The 25,648-nt window shown below is 38.6% G+C and overlaps 1 protein-coding gene across 1 annotated transcript in view; it reads left to right on the top strand.

Moving 5' to 3' along the window:
• Window positions 1-5,667: 5,667 nt before the first annotated feature.
• MCM10 (minichromosome maintenance 10 replication initiation factor) overlaps window positions 5,668-25,648 on the top strand; it is a 50,340-nt gene continuing 30,359 nt past the window's right edge. Inside the window, exons 1-8 of the mRNA XM_020999791.2 lie at window positions 5,668-5,734; window positions 10,623-10,691; window positions 11,952-12,302; window positions 14,428-14,532; window positions 14,651-14,788; window positions 15,938-16,112; window positions 19,389-19,554; window positions 24,422-24,589. Coding sequence (XP_020855450.1) covers window positions 10,685-10,691; window positions 11,952-12,302; window positions 14,428-14,532; window positions 14,651-14,788; window positions 15,938-16,112; window positions 19,389-19,554; window positions 24,422-24,589 — 1,110 coding nt within the window. The 5' untranslated portion in view covers window positions 5,668-5,734; window positions 10,623-10,684. The remainder of the gene's footprint in view (window positions 5,735-10,622; window positions 10,692-11,951; window positions 12,303-14,427; window positions 14,533-14,650; window positions 14,789-15,937; window positions 16,113-19,388; window positions 19,555-24,421; window positions 24,590-25,648) is intronic.

Genomic DNA, 25,648 nt, shown 5'->3' with positions numbered 1-25,648 from the left:
CAGTGTATGTGTTCTATGAATATTTGTTGTTCAATCATTTTTCAGTTGTGTCTGACTCTTCATGTCCCCATTTGAAGTTTTTTCGGGTGAAGATACTGGAGTGGTTTGTTATTTCTTTCTCATTTTATAGATGAGGAAACTGGGGTTAAGTGATTTGCCCAGGGTCACATAGCTAATAAGTGTCTGAGGCCCCACTTGAACTCAGGTTCTCCTAACTCCAAGGTCAGTGCTTTATGCACTGCGCCACCTAGCTCTCCTGTTCTATGAATATAGGGAGTTAAAATTGAGAGGAAATCCGGAGCAAGGTACTAAGGGTGAGGGGCTGAATCATGAATTTATACAGACTATCCTCAAAAGTTTTAACCTACTAAAGCTTAGACTAGGACTTTTGGAACACACTATATATTTTACTTTTTGAGTCATATTTAAAAATTTTTCCCTTAAACTGAGAATCTAGTCAGCATTGCCCTGAGAAGCCAGGCCAGGCGGGGAATATGAGAGGGGGAATGCTCTGAGCATTTGCAGGCTGAACTCCCTCTGGTGGTCAATGGCATACTGCAATTGTTTTAGGAAGGCTGGCGCTAGAAAAAGCAGTGCCTGTACTTAACTGGGGATTCAAGTCTAGCACCTGAAGGCAGACAAACAGATTCTGCACTCCCTCTTTCAATGATATTGCGCACTGTTTTTCTGTAGACTTAAGGAACACAGGAACTAGTGTGGAATGTCCCTCATGTCGCATGGAGCCTGTAGCTGTAGCATATGCAGGTTTCAGTGGTTTCCCTGCCCTTAGCCCTAATTTAGTAATGAGAATTCCTTTTCTGGTTTGTCTGAAGCAAACCATAGTCAGTTACTGATAGGCAATGGAACTAATGGAGATATTTGAACAGAAGTGTAATAAGATTAGATATATATACATGAGGAAGATTAGTGTGGCAGTAATATAAATGATGACTTGGAGGAGGGAAGAGGGTTGAGTCAGGAAGACTGGTAGAAGGCTACTGGAATAGTTCTAATAATGGTGGTGGCAATGGAAACAAAAGAAATGAATGTTGCATAGGTAGAATTAATAGGATTTGGTAACTGATTTCATGTGAAAAGTAAGGGAGAGAGAATAGCAAGAAATAAAAAACAATATTTCAAATATATATTTCTCCCAAGGTTCTGTCCTTCTTTTCTCTATCTGTACTTTCTCCCTTGATAGTCTCATCTTCTCCCATGGTTTTATCATCTCTGTATAGCTGTCTTGCAAATCTATCCACAGGCGGTCTGGCACAGTGGATCGAATGTGCACTGGCTTTGGAGTTAGAAGACGTAGGTTCAAATCATGTCTGCCACATTAGTCAGTCAATAAGCATTTATTATCAAGCTTCCAAAAGATTGCTTTATAGAAATAGAAAAAATGACATTCATCTAGAGAAACAAAAGATCTAGAATCTCAAGGAAATAATGAAAAAATTGGGAAGGAAGAGTACCAGAACTCGAACTATACGACAAAGTAGTAATTGTTAAAAACAATTTAGTCTCGGTAAAGGAAGTCAATCAATGGAGCAGATTAGTTAAAAAGCATACATAAGCAAATGAACCTAGTACCTAGTGCTTGATAAACCCCAAAACTGCAGCTACTAGATAAAGACTATTTGACAAAATGTTGGGAAAACTGAAAGGCAATCTGGCAGAAATTAGATTTTGACCAGCATCTCACACTATATAGCAAATGTAGGTATATACCATATACCTCAGCTCCAAATGGATATATTGCTTATGTATAAAAAGTCACATGATAAATGAATAAGAGGAAGGGAAGAAATTTTAGTTCTATCCCTAAGGGAAGAGTTCCTAAAAGAGGATCACAGAAGCTAAAAAGGGCAATTTTGATCATAGTTGAAAAGTTTTGTACCAACAAAACCAATGCAGCTAAAATTAAAAGGGAAAGAATTAACTGGGAGAAAAATCTTTGTAGAAAATTCGCCTGATAATGGTTTCATTTCCAAGATATAAAAGGAATTGATTCAAATTTATAGGAATGAAAGTCATTCTCTAACAAAATCAATTGGATCTGAGTAGGTAGTTCCAAGCTATCAACAGCCAAATTTTTTTTAAAATGCTCCAAATCACTGATAATTACAGAAATACAAATTAAAGCAACTCTGAGGTTCTACTTCATAGTCATCATAAAGATGACAAAAAGGGAAAATGACGAATTTTGGAGGGGCTATAGGAAAAACAGGCACATTAATGTACTGCGGTGGATCTGGGAATAGCCAAGCCATTCTGGAAAGTAGTTTAATGACCTGCCCCATTAAATTGTAACCCTCTGATTCAATGACCTCTTCTAGACCTATACCTCAAAAAGATCAGAGAAAAGAAAAAGACATTTAACTATAAAATATTTATAGCATCTCCTTCTTTTGTAGTGGCAAAAAAAACCCCTGGAAACTTTTTTGAATTGGAGAATGGCTGATCAATACAATGACCAACCATAATTCCAGAGGACCAATGATGAAACATGTTTCTCACCTCTTGATAAAGAGATGATAGATTCGAGATATAGAATGAGACATACATATGTAGACATGGACAATCTGGGGATTTGTTCTTCCTTGATGAAGCACATTTGTTACAAGGAGTTTTATTTGTGATTGAGGTACAACACAGAGAAAATACTTCTTAAATGAAAAATTTAAAAAAACAAGAACAAGCATTTATTAAGCACTTAATATATGCCAGTCACTATGTAAGTGCTGGGGACACAGTGGAAAAACAAAAATTTCCCCTGCCCTCAAGGAATTTCTACTGGAGAAATAACATATAAATTTTTTAAAATACCATATTTCACCTCATAATCATCACCACCACAATTGTTGCACCCTGTTTTTTTAGTCCAAAAATTGGTTCATAACCTTTCATTGCATAATCATCTCATGGTATAATTCTGTTCATTACACCACTTAAAAAAGGTAAACAGAGCAGCAATATATTCACCAGTGGCATGTGGATAAGCATTTATCTCTCATGCATTGCAAGGCACAAGCCTAGAATTCTCAGCACACATGCATTGTCAGTATATTTCTGAAAACCGATATGCATGGTTTGTTTAGAGTGCTGCAGTACTAATGGCATTGTCACTCAACCCAGTGAAAAGCATTGTGAAGGAGACAGGCCAGCAAAGCTGCCATGAGTAAGTCATGTGATATAGTAAGACTTACATCTTCCCTTGCTAGCTAAACTGTACAGTTTGTCTGCCAGTGACACATTAACATGTAAAGGATTTCTTTCTGATTATGGTAAATATAAAAACTATTCTACAGGCTTCAAGCTGAAAGTTCCATTCAAAAACACCTAAATAGATGCAAAGAAACCATATGGTAGGGTTATAACATGGTACTGGAGTTCAGTGGTAGGACAGAAAAGCAAGCAACTCAAGAATAGAAGACAGTGTAGAACTGAACTAGTTCTACAGGGGAGTAGTGGGAAACACAGGTAATATCTTGGGATAGTACTGAGAGATGGAGGGACTGGAGGTCATATGATGGGGATAAAGTTTAGGAGAAATGAGGCATAAGGAGAAATAAGAGGTTAAAGATGATGATCAGATAAAGCAAATTCATAGTTCTTGAACATGGAATCAGAATCTCTGTGGGTGATTATGGCCAGATTGGGGGTATAAACATCTCTATGTGAAGCTGAAGTGGAAAGGAAGAGGAGTAGATTATAGGAAGTAAATTGAAGAACTGGTAAGTTAGGGCATTTGAGGCAACGTCTACATGAATGTTGATCAGAGGAGAAAATATTCCAAGCATTTAAGAGAGCCTATACAAATATATGGGGGTGGGAGATGGAATGCTCTGTGAGGAAGGCAATATAATCCATTGGGCTGAAGCATGGAGTCCATGAAGGTATTATGTAATAAGACTGGAAAAGTAGGTTGGGAGACTGCAGAATTGGAAAACTAGGTGAAGTATCACTAACAGAACTAGATGTTACTAACAGAATCAGAAAAAGGAACAGGACACATTCAATTTGAGACAGTAGTTAGACATACACTTGAGAGATCTCCTATAGCTACAGAGGTTGGTCATAAGGTCTGGAGCTTAGAAGAGAGATCTAAACTGGAGACATATATGTGGTATTTCTACAGTTACGTTCACAGACCTGGTATTTGAAAAGCAGTATGATGTAGTCACTAGGACACTGGGCATTGGACATGGGAGTCAGAAAAACCTGGATTCAAATTCTGTCTTCCATATATGCTCCCCTTGTGACCTTGGACAAATCACTTAATCAATCTATTTCCTCATCTGTAAAATAAGGGGGTTGGAGACTTGGTGATAACAAACTTGGCTCTCAATAGAGCACTGGGCTTAGCAGTCAAATTCTGACTCACTATCTGTGTGCCTCTGGACAGATAGTGAAACCGACTGCCTCAATTTCCTCACCTATAAAATGGGGATAATAATAGCACCTACCACTCAGGGATCAAATGAGATATTTACAAAGCACTTAGCAAATCTTAAAATGCTACATAAATGCTAGCTATCATTATTGTTATAACCATCTTTGGAAATTCTGGGGAAGTGATTTACAACTGCCAAGGAAGAAAGTTATAGAGATGACAAGAGTGACAAGGACAGGCCCTTCAGAGAAGTGGTAGGAGGAGTAGGGGGCAGAGGAAGTTGCAAAAAAAGAAGACACAGGGGTCAGAGGATCTAATCCAGGGTCAGCGTCTACCTAGTTGTTACCTGGGGCATGTCATTGCCCTCTCTGGACTCGAGTGTCCTCTAATCTTTCTAAACCTTTTTTTTCTGGTGTGCTGGCCTCCACCCTTTCTGCAAGTCTGGTGAAGCCCCTCTCTGGGCCCATTCCCAGTCATGTTTTGTTGTTGTTTTTTTCTTCTTTTTAGGCAATTGGGGTTAAGTGACTTGCCCAGGGTCACACAGCTAGTAAGTGTCAAGTGTTTGGTCTGAGGCTGAATTTGAACTCAGGTCCTCCTGACTTCAGGGCCGGTGCTCTACCCACTGCGCCACCTAGCAGCCCCACCAGTCAAGTTTTTAAATACACAAAATAAAATACGTAGGATTACAAAGGAAACCAACTATAGCTAAAGTCATTAAATAAAAAAAAAATTCAGGGACCCCCGGGCCAAGCACCCCTGACCTAGCTCCGGTCTCCCCAGGCGCCTCGGCCTCTAGACCCCACGACCACACTAGTAGCTTTCAAATGCAACTGCCAGCCGAAAGACAAACCTGCAGCCCCATAGTCCAGAAGGAGAAACTGAGGCAAAACACTAGCCTAGGGTGACGCATCTATTGGGTCGGAGAGTGGGAGGGGAGGGAGCGGGTGGGGCGGGAAGAATCCAAGAAGCGCTAACCAGCTTCCGCTCGCCCCGAGGAATAAAGACCACATGCCACGGACAGAGACCGAAAAGGAAACCCTGCTCTTCCGTCACACGGAGGCGAAGGTAGGGACCCGCCCGGAAGTCCCGCCCTTCACCAGGAGACAGTCCTATCGCAGCTCTCCCTACCGGGCGTGGGGGCGGGGAAAAGGATGGCCTACATCTCCTTCCGTTAACGTCAACACGCACAACGACACCTCAGCCAATCAGTTCAACCCACAGAGCGACCGCAAGCCCGCCAAGTGCCTTGGCGTCAAATCAGGGGCGGGGCCAAATTAAAGTTTTGGCGGGGAACCGAGCTAGCTCGTTAGTTGAGAGGTTGGCTGCGCGGAGCGGATCTCGGTGAGTGCAGGGGAAGGGGTCAGGGGCCCGGGGCGGAGCTGAAGAGGCTCCCACGCCCGGAGGGATCGGCTGGTTTGAGGGGTTCAGGAGGACGTCCAGCCTTGGCGGGCAGCGGCCTGGGGTTCCAGGGTGGGAGGCGTTAGGGAGCAGGGGTGTCCTCGTTAACGTCTCCAAGGCGTCATTATCTGGTAGGAGCAGGAATCAGGGATTTAAAACTCCTCAGTTTTACAGATGAGGAAACTGAGTCCCTGGGAGATGGTTTTAGGTCACACAGCAAGTCAGTGGCAGAGAATGGATTTGAACCTGTGACCTTTGACTACAAATCCATGCACTGCAGTTTCTGAGTCTGATACTGTATCTAAATCCCGATAAGGCTAAAGCATCAGTTTATGAAGCTAACCTTTTCTGCTGAATGAATGAACTGGAATGTCAGCCAGCTTGTAACTAGATATGTTTCAGCACAGTAGTGAATAAAATGAGGTCATGTTCTTGTACAGGTAGTCTGGTCAGCTGCTTTTCCTTTTAAAAAGAAACTTTTCACGTATACCAAACTCCTCCTGATCTGATATAATTTGACTGTAAAATGCCAAGGGACCGAGTGATAGAAAATTGCACATGTTGAGTCATATACCTTTAGGGGTAGGAGTAGATATAACAAACTAAGATATTAGAATTAATAAAATAAACAAAAGTAGCTACTTGCCAGGGAAGACCATCTGGATCATGGTTAAAATAAAATCTCAAAGTCAGAGGAAAGTACATGTAATAATGGGGTTATCTGTACCAATCCTGACTTTTCCTAAGCTTTTCCTCAAATACCTTTCCTCTCACTTTCTTCTTAACTCTATATCTGGCTTCCAAGCTCATCATTCAACTTAAACTAACTCTTCCAAGTTACTAATGATATTTTTATTGCCAAACGAAATAGGTTTTTCTCAGTCCTCATCCTTCTTAACCTCTTTGAATTCACAAACACTGTAGATCACCCTGTTCTCCTTGATACTTTGTCTAGGTTTTCATGACAACTACTCTCTCTGGGTTTCCCTTGAGTACTCTTCAGTCTCTTTTGCTGGATCTTCATCCACATCACTCCCATTAACAGTAGTTGTTCCACAAGGCTATACTCTGGACCCCCTTTTCTTCTCCCTCTGTACTATTTCATTTGATGATCTCACTAGCTCTGTTTGATTGATTCAGTTATCATCTCTATGCTGATCATTCTCAGATCTACTTATCCAGCCCCAACCTCTCTCCTGACCTCCAATCTTGTATCTTTCCAAGTTTCTAGTGAACATCTCAAATTGGATTTCCTATAGACATCTTAAACCCAACTTATCCAAAATGAAACTTGTTATCTTCTTACTCCACTACCACCCTTTCCCTTCTTCTTAATTTTCTTATTACTGTTGAGGATACCACCATCTCTCCAGTCATCCAGGCTTGCAACCTATTTGTCATCCTGGAGTCCTCACTCTCACCTCTTCATCACTGATACCCATTCTGTTGCCAAAGCTTGTCAATTTTACCTTCATAACAACTCTCATATCTCCCCCCCCCCCACTTTGACACTGCCACCAACCCAGTGCGAGCCCCCATCTCCTCACACCTACATTGTTGAAATAGCTTACTGGTTGGTCTCCTTACCTTAAGTCTATTCCCCACTCCAATCCATCTACTCAAATGTCAGATTGACCTTCCTTTAAAGCACAAGCCTCGTCATGTCACCCTCCACCCCTGCCTCTCTACTCAGTAAATTCCAATGGATCCTATTGTCTCTAGGATGGGGAAGAAAATTCACTATTTGGCCTTTAAAGCCCTTGAGAACCTCTCTCTCTCTCTGTCTCTCTCTCGTTCTCTCTCTGTCTCTGTCTCTGTCTCTCTCTCTCTCTCTCTCTCTCTCTCTCTCACACACACACACACACACACACCCACCAACTTTCCAGGACTTTATTTTCTTTCCGAGTATCCTGGAATCCAGTGTCACTGGGCTTCCTTTATGTTCTTCACATATAACACTTCAAGCATTCTCATTGGCTGAAAATGGAATCTTCCTTCATCTCTAGCTCCAGGCTTCCCTGCCTTCCTTCAAGATTCAGCTGAAGTCTCACCTTCTGCAGGAAGCCTTTCCCAGGGTTCCTTAATCTTAATGCCTTTCTACTAAGATTAATCTCCAATTTGTTCTGTTTATATTTTGTTTGTACATAGTTGTTTGCATGTTTTCTCTTCCATTAGTCTGAGCTCCTTGAGAGCTGGGACTGGTTTTTGCCTTTCTTTGTGTCCACAGCATTTAGCACAGTGCCTGGAATGTAATAGGTGCTTAATAAATGCTTGTTTATTAACTGACTTTGTTCATTAATGTACAATGTCAAAGTCCAGAAATACTTAGAGAGTATTGAATTGAGATTGTAAAATGCTGAGAGTAATGCACGTGCCCCATAAACCTATTCTGTTTCAGTATTGTGACCAAAATGAGTTAATGGTGCTGTAGAGGCTGATAAGCTATTAAGGGCCAATGTATTTTAATATAGATTATAAGGGCCCATTAAGTGATCCTGAGCTATTTAACATTTACAAAAATTCTCTTTGCTTGAATCCCAATATTAATAAAACATAGTACTTACCCTCAAGGAGTAGAGAGGAATGGAGGAGGAGGAGGAGGGAGGTACTAAGGTTATACAAATAAGCATAATACTTGGAAGGGTTATGATTGTGGCAAAAGAGATCCAGACAAAATGTACTAGGAAGATTTGAAGAGAGCAGAATACTCAGCTGCACCTAAGCTAAGCCTAAAGAAAGAAACGAATTCTAAAAGTAAGGGATGAGAAGAGAGTGCTTTTATGTGCCTATTTGCCAAGCACTGTGCTAAATGTTATGGATACAAAAAAAAAAAGCAAAAACCAGTCCCTATTCTTTAGGAATTTACAACATACAAACAACTATGTGCAAACAAGTTAAATGCAGGATAAATTGGAAATAATTCACAGAGGGAAGATTTTAGATTGTAAGAATAGTGGACGGGGTAGGGTTGTAAAAGGCATTGGATTCCTGAGGATTTTACATTTTGTCCTGGAGGTAATAGGGAACCACTAGAGTTGATTAAGTATGGTCAAACTTGTATTTTAGGAAGATCAGTTTTATTGCTGAGTGGAGGACGGACGGGTGTGAGACCCACCAGTAGGCTATTGTAATAATCCTGGTGTGAAGTGATAAGGGCCTGTACTGAGGGGGTGTCCTATCAGATAAGAGGAGACTTAAAAAAGAGATGTTATGAAGTTAGAATCACTAGAATTTGGCCACAGATTTGGATATAGGTGGGGAGATGAGAGAGGGTGAGGATTCTAGGATGACAAGTAGGTTGCAAGCCTGGGTGACGGGGAGGAAGAAGGTTCCCTCAGTAGTAATGGGGAGGTCAGAAAGAGGAAGAGCCTGGCTGTGGGGGAAGAAATAAGTCCCGTTTTGAACAGGATTAAGTTTAAGATGTCTACAGCACATCCAGTTTGATATACCTACTTGGCACTTGGAGATACAGGACTGGAGGTCTGGAGAAAGGTTAGGGCTGGACAAATAGATCTGAGAATGATCAGCATAGAGATGATAATTAAATCAGTGGGAGCTAGTCAGATCATCAAATGAAATAATATAGAGGTAGATAGGGGTTCAGGATAGAGCGTTGTGGGACACCCACAGTTAATGGGAGTGACATGGATGAAGATCCAGCAGAAGAGACCAAGAATTAGTCAGATAGATAGGAGGAAAACCAGGAGAGAATAGTGTCAATAGTGTCCCACAAACCTAGAGAGGAGAGAAGATCTGAGAAGAGGGTGATCTTGGGGTCAAAGCTTACCTAGGTCAAGAAGGGTGAGAAGAAAACTGAGAAAAGCCATTGGATTTGGCAATAAAAAGATCATTAGTAACTTGGAAGAGAATGGTTGCAGTTGATTGATGAGGTTGGAAGACCTATTATATAGAATTACGAGAGTAAGAGGAAAGGAAAATTGTGAATTGCTTTCTCAAGTTCAGCTACCCATAGAAAGCCAGAGAGATTTGGGAAGATAATTATTGGGGAGGATGGGATGACTTATGCAAACATAGTAGTGGAGGTAGTTTTTCTTTGGGGAGAAAAACTCATATGACTGAAACATATAGTACATAAAGAGAAATAATGTGAAATCTTCTCATCTTTAGAGCTCCCTCCCTCCCTGTGACCTAGACATCTTAATTGGTGACTCAGCATGTGTGAACCTAACTAGCCCTCCATATCTATTTGGCCCCAGGTTCCTGACCATAGTTACCCTTTATGTACCATCTTGTCCTTTGCTTCCTCATCTATACATACATTTTAAGTCAGATTACCACTGAATCTGGAAAGGGCATGTCAGTGTACTGCCCAATGGATCAAGTCACTATCCTAGTGTTTTCCCAGAGCAAAGTTCCCTTACCAGGCTACCACTCACCTCTGTGGGTTGTCTTCTATTAGCATGTTATCTCTTTGAGGACAATAACTGTTATCTATTAACTGTGCAATAAATGATTTTTTTATTCACCTATTCTGGGTAGGCCAGAAAAATTGCTTAGAGTCAAGTACTCTGTTTAGTTTTTGAAAGAATGAATGAATGAATGTCCTTACTCTGGAAGGACAAAGCTCTAAAAGCTTGCAAAACAATCCTTGAGCTTTGAGGAGTTTACTTATACTCATATGCTGGTAGTCTAAACATTTTGGGGAACTTGGAAGGGGCAAGAGAGAAACATATATGATTTGGGAGTGGCTTTGTGACCTCGGTCATTCTCATCCAGATAATGCTTCACCTTTCTGAGACTAGGATCCCAGCAATAGAATAGCAGTTCCTGCTACCATCAAACCTATCTAATACTTATGTTTTTGTCACAGGATTTCTCTTGTGGTCGTATTTGATTCCTCCTTTGAGGTTCCATATCAGCTGTGCTTTTGACATGGATGGTAAGTCCAACCAATGTTCTCTTGTTTCACTCTTTTACAAGAAAAACTATCTCCTAGTTTGTAAAATCTGTTGAGTTTCTGTTGCTAATTGCTAGATATTGAAATACCATCTTAGTAATCTTTTCAATAAAGATATAACTTTAATAGTCTGAACATCACCTTTTAAAAACCAGGTGTATATTCTCCATCTAACTGTATAAGTTTGTCTTCTCATAGGTGTATTCGATGTTGGATTAGTGTGACATTTTTATTCTAGTTCTGACTTATATCACTATATTCCTTTTCTTGATTACTTTGAAGAGGATAGATGTGAAGTAATGAAACAAATGTTTAAACAAATTTTTGAACACCTTGTGTTAAATGAATAATGAAGTGATTAATTAGGAAGACTTGGCAACAAAAAATGCTAACAAATTTTTTCTGCAATTAGAATTGATCTTATAGTCTGAATGCTGGCAAAACTGTCACTCAAATCCCCAAATGCACATCAATCAAAAAGCATTTCTTAGGCACCTACTGTGTATTAGGAGCAGCTAGGTGTTACAGTGGCTAGAGTACCAGGCCTGAAGTCAGGAAGACTCATCTTCCTGAGTTCAAATCTGGCCTCCGACACTTACTAGCTGTGTGACCCCAGGAAAGTCTCTTAACTTCATTTCTCCCACTGTAAAATGAGGGTCATAATAGCGCCTACCTCCCAGGGTTGTTACATGGATTAAATGAGGTAATATTTGTAAAGCAGTCAGCGCAGTGCCTGGCACATAACAGGTGCTACATAAGTGCTTAGTCCCTTCCCACATGCAGCTTATATTCTGTCATATTATAAAGAAATTGTATTTTTATTATATTTTATATGTTTAATAAATTCTGGGGTTTTTTTTTCATTGCTATTTAGTTTTCATGGCAGTCTTTTGCAGGGTACTGAATATAGTGATCTCAGTTAAATGCTTTCATCCTCTTAGTTTGTAGCTAAAGTAGTAACAGGGGGATGAGTAATAATAACAGCCAGCCTCAACAGAGCGCGCACTATGTGCTATTCACTATGCTAAGTGCTTTATAAATATAATCTCATTTTGTCCTCACAGCATCCTTGAGTGGCAGGTGCTAAGGGGCAGATAATGTCCCAATGTGGGTAAAATTGTAAAGGTCATCATTTCAAAAAAATTCTCAAGACTGACATTAACATTGTGATTGCTTTGCCAGTCTCTTCTGAAGAACCATTTTCCTCAAATTTGCCCCTTGTTTGCTTCTCTTCTTTTCTAGAAGACGCGTGTGACCTGGCTCTACTTACTGAGCTGCTGGAGGAAAACGAATCCGCTTTAGAATGTAACTCAGGGCAGAGTGGCTTCTTGACAGAGAAAGCCAGAGAACCCGATGAATTTGATGACCTCTTTGATGCCGATAGTGACAGTGCATCTTACAAAGAAGAGATTGATGAGCTTGTGGAGGAGGAATATGAAGACCAAAAAGAAAATGTGGCCACTCTCTTTGGAGATGTCAATGACCTGACAGATGAGGAGAATGAAGAAGCCCAGGATGCAGCCCAATCACTACAATTAAGTCCTGTCCCTCCCCCAGCTCCCAGTCAAGAGAAAATTCAACAGGAGTTGCAAGGTGCTCAGAACTAATTCTTAGCATTTACTGTTATGCAACAAATTAATTATTAAGTTAAAGACAAATTTAAATGAAGGCCATTAAGTTTGGCATTTTTCATCAAACTCTAACCTCTTACATAGTTGTGGTTGAGTTTAAAAAGCAATCATTTGGACTAAAACAATAATAACAGTATTAATAATAATAATAATTAACAACAGTATTAATAATAATAACAGTACACAGAGACATACTAATACTCATTGTCAGCAAAAATGTCCTAGAATGAATTGAATGTTCATAGCACTTTTCATTCTTTAGCATTTATTTTTCCCCCAATACCCACCACTCTTCTCAATTTCCCTATTTCTGTCGAAGGCATCACCATTTCTCTTGTCACACAGATCCACAATCTTGGAGCCATGCTCAGCTTTTCATATCACCTCACCCCCTGTATGCAATAAATTGCTAAGTTTTGTTGATTCTATCTACAATATCTTTCTCATCTTCTGCTTGTCTACCCTCTTTTCTACTCCAACAGCTACCACCCTAGTTTAGGCCCTCAGCCACTTCTCCATTGGATTTAGTAAAATAATTGTAATCAGTTTCCTGCTTCTAGTCATTCCCCTCTCCAATCCATCTTCCATATAGCTGCCAAAGTGACTCTCCTAAAGTACAGCTCATGTTTCTGTCCTCCTCAGTACACTTCACTGGCTCCCTTTTGCCTTGTTAGAGTCAAAGAGCTCATCTGTTTAGATTTCAAAATTCTGTACAGCCTGGTTCCATCCTATACTTCCAATCTTATAAAACATTATTCTTCTTACTAAACTCTACAGTTCAGCCAAATCATCCTCTTTACTGGCACTCATGCATGCCACTTGATCTCCTTGCACTCATTTTTAACATAGGCTGCCCCTCCATATCTGGAATGCACCTGTCCTCAGCCCTATCCCTTAGAACCTGTTATTTCCTTCAAAATTCAACTCAAGCAGCATCCACATGAAGCTTCTTCTGTTCATCCCAGCTGCTTGTTCTCAGCACCCTCTCCTCCAGAAAACAGACCTTGTACTTGTTTTGTACAGGCTTAGGTCATCTCCTCTGGGATAACATGAGTCTTGATGTCAGGGACTGTTGCATTTTTTCCTTTGGTCACCTAGTGATTGGCAGTTAGTAGAGTGGGGTACTTAATAAATGCTTGCTGTTTGAATCATAATTTAATATAGTGTGAGAAACATCGGGGCTCACCAGTAGAGCAGCGGCTCTAAGTCCATATCAGCTTTTGTGTAAGGATCAGTTTTGAGAAAGAACACTGAAGAGTATGTCCATCCAATTTTGGAAATTTCTTTGATCATACATTTGTGCTTATATCATCATCTTGGTTTGCTGTTTCTATACTACAGGAGTTGGCATTTACTATATTATATATAAGGCATCAAGTTTTTGAAATGAATATTTCATCAGTATTTAAATTCTTTGATACTTGCAAAAGATGCTAATAGTGCTGTTAACTACAGATACTTATCTGTAATTGTTTTTTAGCACAAATTCCCATCTGTGTCTAGCCCCAGGTATGAGGTTTTTGATTTTTTTTTTTCCAAAAAAGAAAAATCTGGCCCACTACAGCAGAGCTGTTAAACACAGGGCCACTGTGGAACCAGATTAAAATTTAATTGGGGAATATTTAACAAAACAAATAAAAATGCAATAGAATATATGTAGTTTTTTTAATGTAAATATTTTATTTGCAATTACATGTAAAGATAATTTTGAACATTCATTTTTTTATTAAGATTTTGAGTTACAAATTTTTCTTCCTCCCTCCTAACCCGCTCCTCAAGATGTCAAGCAATCTGATATAGGTTATGAAAATAGGTAATGTTAATATATGGTTTTTTAAGTCAGTACATGTGGCCTGCAGGGATCCTTTTATGTGGTTTAGTGACCTCCAGTTTCTATCTGAGTTTGACACCACTCCCCTACAGGGCTTTGAATGGCCAGTATTCACTGTGATTTCTAGGCATCTAATTCTATGTTGAAATTCTTAGAATTTAGTAGAATTATTCAGTGAAATTTTTCTACTAGTATATCTTCATGTTTTATCTTGTCTTCCAGCCTGATTCTGAAACAAGTGTATTTTCTGTCCTAGATGAATTAAAGAAATTACAAGAGCAGATGAAGACATTACAGGAACGGCTAAAAATGACTACAATTGGGAAGTCTACAAGCCCAGAGCCTTCACAAAAATCCTCTGGTAATAAGACTGATGCTTTCTTAGGTCTGTGAATATCCGTATCCGTAGACACATGGCAGAACAGACTTTGATGACTTTTCTAATGCTTTATTATTTCCCTCTATTTTTCATCAACTAGGTAAGCTTTCACTCCTCCCCCTTAAGGAGAGGAAAGTTCAGAAGATTCAGGAGTCATCTTTTTTTTCTGCCCAGCTTGACATCCCTACTGTACCAAAACCCAAGCAAGTAGCCCAGAAGTCAAAGGTTTTACCTGCAGGTATCGTGCTCCAGGCCACATGGATTTCTTTTCCCCTGACCTCTGATTGCTTTATTCTTTCTAACACAAACTTTGGTACTTATCTATATCCTTTCTTTATCATTCTCCCCTTATTTTATGTAAATAGGCTTCCTGGTTCTTCAAGTGATACAGTAGGGTCTCTGAATAGAGGGACCATGGGTTATGTTAATTTTCATCTTCCACAGCTTTAGGCAGGAATGAGGTGTTAAGTTAAATAATGGTCTAGAAGCCAACTCTTCTGAATAAGCTGTGTATTAGGTTTGGGGTTTAGTACATTTGTGAATATTTTAATGAAATTTATAAAACTAAAGCACAAATTATTACAGTAGTCAAGAGTTTTGAATGAAGTAAGATAGTCCAAGTTGATCTTGTAGCAGCTTCAGGTGGAAAGAGCAGTAGACCCAAGGTTCAAGTTCTGACTTCTTTATTTGCCAGCTGACTCACCTTGACACTTCTCTGAGCCTCAGTAAGATTGACTGGAGAGAGTGCTGGGCTTAGTGATATCACCTGGGTTCGAATCTTGCCTACCATACTTACTAGCAGTATGACCATGGGCAAGTTACTTAGCATTTCTAAGATTTAGTTTCCTTACCTGTAAAATAAAGGATCATGACATTTGTGCTGCCTACCTCAGAATTATTGAGAAGGTGGCACACTTTAAACCTTAAAGCCCTAGATAAATGTGAATTATTGCTGCTATAAAATTGCTCTTTACAGAAGAACATTCATTGGCATACTGATCAAAACCCATTAAGGAATACAGAATCAGCTGAAATTTCTACTTAATTCAAGCAACATTTAATACAACTAAGTCCCATAACTACGTAATTTGGCCAGCCCTTTTAATAGAATTTGACTTGTGGATTCTAACGAATCTCCAATTAGTTATTTCTAAAGAAGAATTGTATCTCCTCCATGGTACTTTATCCAATGCTTTGTCCTCGATAGCATCTTAGTAAATGTAATCTCAATAAGATTCTAGAGATGAGAGTGGGAATGACCTTGTAGATCTCTTCTGTTTTGAGACTTGTTGATTAATTAATTGGACACAATTTGATCTTTTCTATTTTGAATAGAATTTATCGGTGTGATTTTAAAAATCATATTTTTTATTGTTAAATTCTTTAGAGCACAAGAGTCCTCTTTCAGGATCATTACCAAATTCATATTCCCAGCCCCTCAGATCTACTCCTGGAAACAAGCCTAGTGGAAGGACTGGAACCTCGAATTTAGGGACATCTGGAACTTCACATGGAACTGCTCAGACTGTTTCAGTGGAAAAATTTACTGGACTCCGGTTAAGGTTAGTAATTCTGTAATGGTCCCTCTTATTCTCAGTTCATATTGATACCACTAGATGTCTCCTCCTGCTTTATAGGACATGCTGGCTCTTAGTTCAAAATAGTGTATTTTTTAAAACAGATTTTCACAGAAACTTTTAAGGTGATCAAAGTTGAAAATAAATATAATTGTAGCTCTAGGTTTAACTTAATTCTATCTAGAATTATAGCAAAAAGAGAATGTTTCTTAACTAAGTTATAGTCAAAAGATTGTCCACAAAGCTACCTAAATGATTTTCCTTCAGCACAAATTTAACCATATCACTCCTCTACTCATTGAACTCCAGTGGCTCTGTATTACCTCTAGGATAAGATAAAAATGCTTTTGTTTGGCTTTTAAAGCCATTCACAGATTAGTTCATAACTTTGTGTTATGGACACTTTTTCAGAATAATGCTATTTATTGTTTTTTTAATTAATAATTGAAGGAAATGCTGAATTCCAGTTAAAGATTAGTGGAAATAAAGGAGTAAATTTCTTCCCCATCCAAGTTCATGGACCTTCTGAAATCTATCCATGGACCCCAGGATAAGAACCCCTGAATTAAACATTTTTTATTCCCCTTCCTTCACTCTCCAGTCTAGCCAAACTGGCCTCCTGACTGTCCTTTCAATACACGCCATCCCATCCATGTGCCTTTTCACTAGCCATTTATTCTCCATGTCTGGGACATTCTCCTTTACATCCCTCGAGTCTACACACAGCCTTTCCTGATTGCTCCAGCTGCTAATGTCCTTCCTACTTAAACTACCTTGTATTCTGTATATATTTATACATTCATATGTTTTCCCCCGGGAGAGCATAAGCTCCTTGACAGCAGGGACTATTTGTTTTTGTCTTTTTTTCCTCAGTGCTTAGACTAGTAGGTGCTTAATGAATGCTTATCAATTGATTCTTAGGTAACAGTGGTAGAGATTATAGCTATATGTATAAAATGGTCCAAGTAAGCAAATATGAAATTTATAACACTATCTATCTTATTATAATTGCTATGGTTTTGTTTTTTAGAGTTTAATACATGTGTTTCATAGATATAACTATTGAATTCTCATGTTGCTTTGAGATCATTAGTATTATTTCTCCATTCTATGAGGAGAAACCCAACCCCTTCAGTGTTTCATTATTTCTTCTACTGAAGGCCCAAGCAACTGGATGATTCACACTCTTGAGATTAAAGTATTTTCAGTTCTGTAGAAACAACCTATCTCCATCTCCAAAATATCTAGCTCTTTCTTCTCTGAATGCCAACCAATCTTTGGGAATGTTAGCCAGCATCTGAGTTTACTGAGCACAGCAGGGAAAGAAAATAATTCCAAATATGGATCACTGGGGTTTGAATATTAAACTAACTGTAGTATCTAAATGGTTGCTGATTCAGGAGACTGAAATTATTTAGTTGTGTAATATGGACAGGCCTTATTGAAGTGTTAAGTCATAAAAATGAAGAAAAGAAAATAATCTGCCCAAGAAAAGAAGATACTCTGCCCACTGACAGATTTGTTTTGCCTTTAACTCACTTCAAACTTAGCTTTGGGTCCATTTTATTCAAAGCACCCTGGATTTTATGCAGAGGGAAGTGACGAGGATTATGAGGAATCTGAAGACCCTGTAAGGAGCATCTGAAGGAATGGGGATGTTTGGACTGAAGAGTAAAAAACTTAAAGAAGCCATGAGAGCTGTGTTGTCTTCAAGTATTTGTCAGGCTGTCATGTTTCTTTTGTCCTTCTTACCTCCTCCCCTTCACTGAAGATGTTCATGTAGGGATTAGATGGTGTGGCTGTTGGGGGTGCTATAGGGAGCATCTGTTTTTGTGCATATGTTGGAGTAGATAACATCTGAGGTTCCTCCCAGTTTTGTGATCCTCCGAAAGAAAGTATTGGATTATCATTCAATCAACAAATGTTTATTTAGTATGTATTTAATGTGAAGGCACCATGTTACACCCTAGAGCTATAAAGATGGGGATATAAAGAGAAAAAATGAAACAGTCTCAACTCTGAAGGACATATTATGGCCAAAGATGGGATGGAAACTGATTTTTCTATAACAATTTCCCAGCTTGCTAATTTAAGTACCATTGATAGTTCTTTTGAAGGATATGTATATCTTATTTTTACGTACTAGTAGGAAAAAAAACTGAACAAAGGCTTCCTGTCATGAAAAATAAGACTCATGATATTCACTGACACTGTTGAAATTTAAATATAGTGTTCAATGACAGGCACTGATAACTGTAACAAAAGCAGATGTTGTTTCAAACTAATAAGTGATTAGGATTGATGTATGATTTAACAATCACAATTGTATTTCCTTGCTTCCTACAATAGCCTCAGTTCTATAACCATTCACATTAAAAAAAAAACTTTTGTTTTTGCTTTAATTGATTATCTTTTTTTATTACCTTTATTTCCAAATATATCCCTTCCTCCCCCCGTCTCCAGTGAGCTACCTCTTATACACAAACAATTTTTTAAAAATATAAAGAAAGGAATGATGGAGGGAGGGGAAAGAAGGAAGAGGGAGGGAGCAGTTCAGCAAAACTAACCAGCAAACCCAATTACCCTACTTTACCATGTAATTCTTAGCAGTTACTAACATCTGGCTCCTCCACTCTAGATTTTGAGCCTCTTCCTCCAAAGTATGAACAATGTTAATTTTTTCCTCCCTGGCATCACTCTAATGCCAAGGTTCTTAAACCTGGGATCCATGGACCTTCTTTTTTCCTACTGTTTTGATAACTCCAATATATTTGATCTTCTTTGTAACCTTATGTATTTTATACATTTAAAAACATTGTTGTGAGGCCACCAAAGGGGTCCATGACACAAAAAATGTTAAGAGTCCGTACTCCAGCGTATATACCTCAAGGATATGTGGTTTCATTCGTGTCATTACTACTTCTTTGTCAACTGATCCAACCCGCATATGCCTTGGTGGATGGCCTTTATGAGTTGCTGTGACTAGGAAAAAGCATCCTCCCGCTGCTAAGCTTTTCAGAAATGAGATAGACCTTTGATGACCTACTACTCATTGCCTGGCTTGTTTTGAAGCCTTCCCAGCTCAGTTGGACCTGCCTAAGTTTGTGCTTTGCAGGCGTAAATTTAGGAACACTACACTACTTCTGTACCAGCATTTGAGGAGTATTTTTGCAAAAGACCATTTGGGATGGTGCCACATATTTGATTTATACTCAATAAGGGCTAAATGAATCAGATTATTTGTTATCATTTGCAACACAGGCGGCCTCGAGTGTCCTCCACAGAAATGGACAGAAAGATGACTGGCCGGAAACTGATCAGACTGTCTCAGCTCAAGAGCAAGTTGGCGAGTGAGAAATTGGAAGAAATAGACTGGGTGACATTTGGGGTCATAATGAAGAAAGTCACGCCTCAGAGTTCAAACAATGTAAGTCATTTTCTGTTAGCTTGTTAGTGCCATCCCCAGGCACTGATACTGAGAGCTTGACTCAGAGTCAAGCTGAGATCCTGAGAGCTGGTGGCCTTCGCTGCAATTTTAGGTAGGTATGAGTAAATCTTGAGCAGTGTCACACACTGACTAGGCAATGTCTCTGAAGAAGTACAAGAATAGATGCCTGCAGATCCAACCTACAGGATTCTGTGATAACTAATAAGCATTTAATTCCCTTGGATCAATTGAGATAATATTTGTAAAGCACTTAGGATGGTTCCTGGAAATAAATGCTTATTCCCTTCCTTTTTCCGAGGTTATTTTATAGGGTCATAGATTTAGAGCAAAGAGAGACTGGGTCCATTTTACTGAGAAGAAAACCAAGGCTCAAACAGGATAAACAGACAGCCTAATTGCACACAGGTCATCCAGACTCACTTCTTTACTTATCCTTGGTATTTTATAGCACAGTCAGTTCCTTAACTATGTGGATGGAAAAGGCCAGTGATGCCATTAACAGTAATGTTAACACTGTGAAGTTCTTAATAGCTTTGGAAAAATGAAATCCTTTTAAAAAGTAATTAAAAATTATTCTGCCTTAAAAATACACCACTACATAGGAAAAATATATTGTATTCAGGAAGATATCATGAACTTTATCAATCTCAATTAATGATGTGATGTAGAGAAAGATGTTGCAATAGAGAAATCACTGATCTCAGCAATGGAGACTTGAGCTCTGGTCCTAACTTTGCTGCAAACTGTGGCCATGAGCAGAAGTCTTGCTTCTCTTTGGACTTCTGTTCCCCTCCTTAGCTACAAAAGGAAGGGACTCAGCCAGGTAATCTCTTAGGCCTTTTCCAGTTCTACTATTAGGCAATTTTAATGTTTGTTCTTTTCATCAACTGTGATTTTTATTCATTTTATTTCCATGTAATATTTAGTCTTATCTGAGCTATATGTTTATATATGAAAGCATTGGTTTTAAGGCAAAAGAATGCTACCCTCACCTTGACTCTCTTGGCTCCTCTGTGCTTTATTTTTTCTACCTGTAAAGCCAGGCTTTAACAGGGACAGGTTGTGAGGGCTATGGAAATAGATGTGAAGTATGCTGTGAGCCCTTCTGAGGCAATTGTACAAATCCACAGAATAATAAACAGCAACATTATAAGGGTCACAGTTCATTGTGACTAGGTCGCTATCACCAAGTTTATTCTGGGGCTGTGGCCATCAGCAATGGTCTTATTCCTAAGAATAATCTGATTTACAATTCAGGTTCTTTGAGAAGAAATAGCCTATGAAAGTACCTCAGGAGCAAAGTAAATACTGAACATGATCTTTGAAACATTTTAAATTATGGCTTTTTGGGTGCTTAACAAATACTTTGACATTTTAAAGCCAGACTAAGCTAGTTTTCATTTAATTGCTTTCCAAACCCAGAAGAATGATGCTTTTACTCTTTGATAGTATTGCAATGACCCCTTCATTTATTTAATGGATATTACTAATCTGTGATAAATGTAATATTTATTGTATAAACCAATCTAATAACATCTTTCTGTTTTAAGGTAAGTAATAAAATGATTCTGCAGACTGCTTTTCTTTTTAGTAGTACTTATATCTCGCTGGAGACACAGTGCTAACCTAATAATGAAAATACAAACCTGGAATTAGAAACCTGGGGTTCTTTGCCACTAGCTTGCTGGGTATAACTAATCAAATTCCTACATCATTTTCTGTACTTTTAAAATAGGAAAAGTAATATCAAACCCTTGGGCAATAAATTCTAGTCATTGTATTGACAGTGTATTTCGCATACAATAAGATTTGTTTCCTGATTTTGAAAATTTCAGTTGACAGATGAGTTCAGCACGGTCTAGTCATGTCATGCAGATCATGTATAAGTTTGTGGCTTGAAAATTAAAGAACAGAAGATGGCAGAGTAGAAGGAAGCAATGCAGCATGCCTCCCATCCTCCACCCCTATACTCCCCCAAGCAGACCTAGAAAATGTACCAGACCAAATCCTGATGTGAAAAATCCAAGAAAAAGTCACAGTTCAGCACAGGGAGGTGGAATGATAGGCTTTTGGACTCTGGGAATCAGGTTTGGCCAGGAGGGGCTACACAAAGCATTCCTGGAAAGGGACTATACATCAGGATAGAAAGAGTTCCCAGATCCATACAAGGGCACCCCTAAACCCATTCCAGAGCACTGTGATAGGGAAAGGTGCCAACTGACAGCTTTAGATCCAGGATGGACTGAAAAGAGGTAAAGAGAGGTATAGCCCTAGGATATGTACCAAGAAAAGAGGAAGTTCAGAGGTAAGCAGCTGTGGCATGAGTCAGATCCAAGGAGCAGAGTAAGGTCTGCATTGCAGCTTCTAGACCAGCTTGCAGAGGAATAACCAGGGCAGGAATCCCAGATCACAAGGGAACCTGTAGCTCTATCACTGAACCAGCAGAGCTTCCCTGTGGGCTAATAATTATGGAGTCCAGTAGCATTTTACTTTTGTTCATACTCAAACTCAGGTGAACTTGCAGAGCTATGGTAGGGAGAGGGACAGCATAATGATGAGACTTTGTCCTAGACTGGACTACTTTGGAAATCCTGAAAGTTTTCCCCTCATTTGAGCTGTCATTGAGGTCTTGAAATAACACAATACTCAATACATCCAAGGAAGTGACAATAGAACCAGACCTTCCTTCCAGAAGTGTGCAGAGCCCCACCCTAACATTTAGGCTTAGGCTGGAAGAATGAGCAAACAAGAAAAGAATCTCATCCTAGAAAGCTATTGTAGCGACAAGGAAGCTCGAGACACAAATGCAGAAGAAGAAAATTATTCCAAAACATCTATCAGCAAAGCTTCAAAACAAAGTACAGCTTGGGCACAAACTCAGTTAGAAGTCCTAGAAGAGAAAAAGAGTTAAAAAGGAGAGTTAAGGATTGATTTCTATAAATTAAATAAGAGAACACTTAAGGAAAAAATTGGAAAAGATGTAAGAACTATAGAAGGAAAACTGGAAAGAGAATTAGAAGTGGTGCAAGAGGTACAACACCTTGAAAATCAGAATTAGGATGGACCAGTGGAAACCAATAACTCCATGACACATCAAGAAACAATAAAACAAAGTCGAAATGTTGGGAGTGGAGTTGGAGGGAGACAAAAATAAAAGGCATTTTGTAGCAAAAACAACTGACCTAGAAAAAAGTTCAAGGACAAAATCATCAGACTACCTGAACACTGACCAAACCAAGAGTCTAGGCATCATATTTTAAGAAATCTTAAAAGAAAACTACCCAGCTATCCTAAAACCAGGAAGCAAAGTAGAAATAGAAAGAATCCACCAGTCACTTCCTGAAAGAAACTTCAAAATGGAAATTCCCGAGAACATTATAGCTAAATTCCAGAGCTTCTGGATCAAAGAAAAAATACTGCAAGCGACCAGAAAGTATTCAAGTACTGAGAAGCCATAGATAGGATCACACACAATTTAAGAGACACTACTCTAAAGGAGCAGTGAGCTTAGAATATGATATTCCAGAAGGCAAAAGATATGGGCTTACAGCCAAGACTAACTTAAGCTAAGAAAACCAAATAGAATGCTACAGGCGGGGAAATAGACCTTTAATGAAAGAGAGGACTTCTGAGCATTCCTGATGAAAAGATCCGAGTTCTGTAGAAACTTTGAAGTTTAAATACAGAATCTAGGAGAAATAGAAGAAGTAAACACAAGCAATTGCAAAGGTCTAGCCAAAGATAAACTGCTTACATTCTAATATAGAGAAGTGATAAATTTGTCCCCTCCGAAACTTATCTTCATCAAGAGTCTTAGAGGGTGTCTAGTTAGACAAGATCTGGGAGTCCTTTGTCCTGATGATCTTAAAAGAAGAATGGAAAGAAAGGGGAAGTGAGATCCAGTAAAGAAAAGGAAGGTTAGGGAAAATTATCTCTCATAATCAGAATGTGCAAGCAGACATCTTTACAGACAAGTTGGGACACTTGTCTGTACTTTCACCTGAATTGGTCAGAGATGGAAAGAGTATACACATAACATAAACACAGGAACTCTTATCAACATAATGATCAACCACAATTCCAGAGGATTAATAATGAAACTTGCTAGTCAACCCTGATAGAGAGGTGAAGGGCTTAGTGCAGAATAAGACATATGCATATACATATATATGTATGTATGTATGTAAAAAAATGTTCTTAACGGGGCAGAAGGAGCAGGATAGGATGGAGAGAAATATAGTTAGTCCTTTCCCAATATGACTAGTATGGAAGTGTTTTGCGTGACTGCACATGTAGGTTATCTACACTGAATTTCTTGCTTCTCCATGAGAGTGGGAGGGGAGGGAGGAAGGGAGAGAATTTGGAACTCAGAGTTTTTAAAATGAATGTTAATTGTTTTTACATGTAACTGGGAAATAAAATACACAGGCAATGGGCTATAGAAATTTACTTAACCTACGGGAAAATAGAATGGGAAGGGGATAAGAGAAGAGTGGGAGGTGATAGGACAGAGGGCAGATTGGGGGAAGGAGTAATCAGAATGCACACCATCTTAGGGTGAGGGGAGAGGAGAGATTGGGAGAAAATTTGGAACTCAAAATCTTGTGAAAGTGAATGTTGAAAACTAAAAATAAATAAATTTTAAAAATGTTCTAGGAGATGACCAACATGGAAATTTGTTTTGCTTGCCTATACAATAACATGTTTGTAAAATGGGTTTTATTTTTCTTTTCATTCACAATGGAGACAGTAGAGGGAGTGAAGGCAGTTTTTTGCTGGATAAAAAAAAAATGAAATAAAATTTTCTAGATAAAGAGAATTAAAGAACAACAATTTTTTTTTCCAGGGAAAAACCTTTAGTATCTGGAAACTGAATGATCTGCGTGACCTAAACCAAAATGTCTCATTGTTTTTGTTTGGAGAAGTCCACAAAGAACACTGGAAGACTGAGCAAGGCACTGTCATAGGACTGCTTAATGCCAATCCCATGAAGCCAAAGGAAGGTTCAGATGAAGTAAGGATTTCTATGGTTTCTTTGTCTAAAGATATATTCAAGTTAGCCAAATTTTGTCAATAGCATTTGCTTTGGATTAGCACTAAATAGTATAATAACTTCTCCTTTATTTAGCTCTTCAAATCAGTCCAAGAGTCATTGAATTTATTCATTGACACAGTGTTCCTTTTGTTTATACTTAGTGATTCTTTACCTGTATGGTGGCATTTGATTTTGTAGGCCCTTAACATTACAATTTTGGAGGAGCATTTAAAAAGCTCAGGGTTGACTTTAGATGTTTTTGTGCTTTTTCAAAGCACCAAATTAATATAAAAATTGTTACCACCTTCTGTATGGACTGTATATGCATTTTTCAGCATTCTCAACAACTTTTGAGAATTCATTTTCTTCATTAAAGCTCAATTAGATAGTGCACAGCTTATTGTAGAATTTTGATAATATTAAAAATATTTAACTTGATTCACCCATATGTTGAAGGTTGTGAACATTTTAACTCTCAGATTACATGGGACCTAAGTACTATAAATGTAGAAGCTACTAAAACAATCTAGATAGACCTTTCTTTACAACATGTTAGAATTGATCTTATACAGAACAGAATTGAACTTCTAACCCAAAGGGGGAGACTTCTCCCACATACACATTCCATTTAGTATCAGTAATTAACTTAAATTATCAAATGGAGGTTTGGTATCTCAAAGCTGTGAATATGGTTGGGGTCATAATCCTATAAGCCCAAAGTCTAGGCACAATATGAATAGTAAATGCACCAGCTGCTTCACCCTGACCCAGTGCTGTACAAAACATAACTATTGAGAATGAAAACAGGTTCATTCTTCATTGTTTTGCTCCTTTACTTTTGAAAGTTAATAATTGGCAATCATTAACCATTTTTTACTACTCCCTATATATCATTTCACTGTGTAGTCATGATGTAGCCTCAATATGATAAGATTCATTTACTAAATTAGGAAACCATTTTATATCCTATGAACCCCTGACTGTAAACTGTTTGCAAATTTGAGAAGCTTCTTAAAACAGTTATTCTTTCTTTCCCCA

The sequence above is a fragment of the Phascolarctos cinereus genome, unplaced genomic scaffold (genome assembly GCF_003287225.1).
Source record: "Phascolarctos cinereus isolate Bilbo 61053 unplaced genomic scaffold, phaCin_HiC Scaffold_1;HRSCAF=81, whole genome shotgun sequence".
In the NCBI taxonomy this organism is placed as follows: Eukaryota; Metazoa; Chordata; class Mammalia; order Diprotodontia; family Phascolarctidae; genus Phascolarctos; species Phascolarctos cinereus.
This window is presented reverse-complemented; position numbering and strand designations above follow the sequence as displayed.